At 61.5% G+C, this 2,141-nt stretch overlaps 1 protein-coding gene across 1 annotated transcript; it reads left to right on the top strand.

The window, feature by feature from the left end:
- Positions 1-716: 716 nt before the first annotated feature.
- LOC102149323 (proline-rich protein 23A-like) lies at positions 717-1,816 on the top strand. The gene has a single exon (XM_070238347.1). It carries the CDS (start codon positions 717-719, stop codon positions 1,506-1,508), a length of 792 nt encoding a protein of 263 aa, XP_070094448.1. The 3' UTR covers positions 1,509-1,816.
- Positions 1,817-2,141: the final 325 nt, after the last annotated feature.

Genomic DNA, 2,141 nt, shown 5'->3' with positions numbered 1-2,141 from the left:
TGAAAGGATGCGACAGTTATTTACAACTTAGGGGAACAGAGGTACAACAGCATCATTCAAAAACTCACCTCACTATTGGACCAAAAGAAGAGTGGAGGTCACTTCCGGGGCAGGGCCTCAGAGGAGGGGGGCTTACATCTCGGTGTCCTTGTGCAGCGTTCCACTGGTGGACTGGAAAGGCAATCAGTTTTCCAATTAAGGTCTTCTGCATTTGAGATCTACACAAGGAAGGCCAAGAACTTGACCCTGGAAGCCCAGTGGCACGGTTGTTCTGCCCCCTAGAGGCCTGTAAAAGTATTTCCCGACAGCCACATACCAGCTACAGCCGCTGCTATTGGGCTGCACAGATACCGCGATCTCCACAGGTGGAGCCTCGCAGGGGGCGGGGCTTAGCGTGACATTTTGCGACTTTGTTTAGGCAGGCGTCACTTGCAACACCACTGGCCGTCCGGGGCGCAAACCGGCCGGGGTGAGGAGCAGGAGATTCGAACGCGCGAGGCCCAGCGCTGCACCTGCGCGGCTCCCCGAGAAGCCAGGACTGCGGCCTCCCCGCGGCGCCCCACGAGCTCCCACGACTCGCCCGCGTCGCGCCGGCCTGCGCCCCGCCCGCCCGCAGCCCGCCTCTGCTGGCGTCCAGACCTGTCACCGCGTGCAGGACACGGCCCCCCATGCCCTCCGCCAGGCCCCGGGAGCAAAGCCCGCAGCGCGTCGACGTGATGGGCAGCCGGCTCCGCAGCCCCAGCGCCTACCCTGCGCCCTGGTGGGGACCGCAGCCCGGAGGACCCGGCCCCGCCAAGCGCCGCCGGTGGGAGGAGCCCGCCGGCCTCGAGGCCCAGCCGGCGCCCAGCCTCCAAGACGTGGTGGGGCCCCCGGCCCCGGCCGCGCTCACTTCCGTCGTGGTCCTGGCCGCGGGCTGCGCCCTGCAGCTGCCCCTGGACCACGTCGACCTGCTGCTGGAGCCCGAGCCAACGTCGGTCCTGCAAGTGTCTCTCGGAGATCACACCCTCGTGCTGGTCCCCCAGGCCCTCCTGGACGCCGGCGACCAACGCTCCGGAGGCCAGGCCCACTCGCCCTTCGGCCTGGAACCGGCCGCTTTCCCGGGCGCTCCCGGGGACGACGACGCCGTCGAGCAGGGATTGTTCTGCGCATCTGTCCCGGAGGTCGCCGCCCAAGTCGAGGCCTACGACGAGGACGCCGACCCTGAGTTCCCGCCGTCTTGGGCGGCCCCTGCAGCTGGCTCAGTCGCTGGGCTCCGCCCCTCGCCTGGAAGGGAGTGCGGCCCCTCCCCGCACGGCCGAGTCCCAGAGCCCTCGCCCTGGGCCCCCACCCCTAGTCCAGAGAGACGCTCTCCTGGCCCCTACTACCAGCTGGACTTCCACCTTCTGGAGCCCTTTCCCACCTCGCCCCTCCAACCTCTGCCTCCCTCTCCGACTCCAGGTCCCCACGCGCGCCCCCCGCGCCCTATTGGTCCTCCGCGCAAGGCCCGGAGACGCCTCTTCGAGGAATGAACCGCCTCCCACAGTCCCTGGGCACCGGGCTGGGGATCATGAGAAGGTCTTCTGATAACAGCTGTGTGTCCATTGCACAACCTACAGGAATCACCAAGCGTGTATAACAGACAGATGCTTTTTTGATGCAGGCTGCATCGGAGAATTTTAGATCAGTGGAGAACTAGAACATCTAGAAGGAAGATGACCAGGGCGAAGAAATGCTACTTGAAATGTAGTGTACTTTGCGACGTCCAGATGGCCGCTTAGGTTGTTCTCTCTGGAGAAGTCACCTTGAGGAGCTCCATTCCTCCCAGTTTAGCTTGGAACCTCGGCTCCAGCACTTTTCTCTAAAAATCCATCCTTTCTCCAACACCCTACCACTGCACCCCTTTTCTCCCAAATTAATTACTGAATTTCTTAGGTTTAATGGGTCTGGGCCCTAGTGCCCGTGCTAGGTTATTACAACCTTCTCACTGGTTTGACCTTTTCTTTATGTGGCTAGCCCCTTTTGGGGAATCTAACAAATACTTGTATGTGGACAAACGTTTGTTGGATACAAAACAAACGCGGATGGGGAACAATGATCACGAGCCCTCCTCTTTTGTAATGACTAAGTTAGCTAAGAGTTTAACTATATTGTTGGGTTGGTTG

The sequence above is a fragment of the Equus caballus genome, chromosome 16, assembly GCF_041296265.1.
Source record: "Equus caballus isolate H_3958 breed thoroughbred chromosome 16, TB-T2T, whole genome shotgun sequence".
NCBI classification, from domain to species: domain Eukaryota; kingdom Metazoa; phylum Chordata; class Mammalia; order Perissodactyla; family Equidae; genus Equus; species Equus caballus.
This window is presented reverse-complemented; position numbering and strand designations above follow the sequence as displayed.

What these genes read in the sequence shown, in the direction of transcription:
- LOC102149323 (XM_070238347.1), top strand. Translation starts at nt 717, where the DNA reads ATGGGCAGCCGGCTCCGCAGCCCCAGCGCCTACCCTGCGCCCTGGTGG.